The sequence below is a fragment of the Sinocyclocheilus anshuiensis genome, unplaced genomic scaffold (assembly GCF_001515605.1).
Source record: "Sinocyclocheilus anshuiensis isolate Anshui unplaced genomic scaffold, SAMN03320099.WGS_v1.1 scaffold205, whole genome shotgun sequence".
Classification (NCBI taxonomy): domain Eukaryota; kingdom Metazoa; phylum Chordata; class Actinopteri; order Cypriniformes; family Cyprinidae; genus Sinocyclocheilus; species Sinocyclocheilus anshuiensis.
Genome location: NW_015536497.1, coordinates 2,975,337 through 2,975,715, shown reverse-complemented (window position 1 = coordinate 2,975,715; position 379 = coordinate 2,975,337). Strand labels below are relative to the sequence as shown.

The following is a 379-nucleotide window of genomic DNA, read 5'->3' as shown; positions in this document are numbered from 1 at the left end:
CTGCTTCATTGCGACCCTCCCAGAGAAGCAAGTCCGCGAGTTTGCAGTCAGGTATCGGTGCGCGCGGTGGTGCCTTGCGCTGGTCATCAGGTGGAGATGGAGCGCGAGCCAGAGGATCACGCGGCCGCAGGAATCAGACGGAGCAGCTGCAAACATCAGTCATCGACAGACCCGCGCTGGACGATGAAATGATGGTTGGAGATGATCCTTACAACCCATACAAGTCTAATGACCCGGACAATCCGTTTTATAACTATTATGATGCGTACGAGAGACCCCGTCCTGCACCGCGCCCGGGATATGGCACAAGATACTCCCAGTATGGTAAGGACCGAATCAAGGCTATCTGTCTGCATCATGCTTATTCAAACGTTATATA

At 53.3% G+C, this 379-nt stretch overlaps 1 protein-coding gene across 1 annotated transcript in view; it reads left to right on the top strand.

Annotated features, from left to right (window-relative positions):
- Positions 1 to 5: 5 nt before the first annotated feature.
- LOC107688470 (protein-lysine 6-oxidase) overlaps positions 6 to 379 on the top strand; it is a gene marked incomplete at its 5' end in the record, with an annotated part of 5,347 nt that continues 4,973 nt past the window's right edge. Inside the window, one exon of the mRNA XM_016486146.1 lies at positions 6 to 324. Coding sequence (XP_016341632.1) covers positions 6 to 324 — 319 coding nt within the window. The remainder of the gene's footprint in view (positions 325 to 379) is intronic.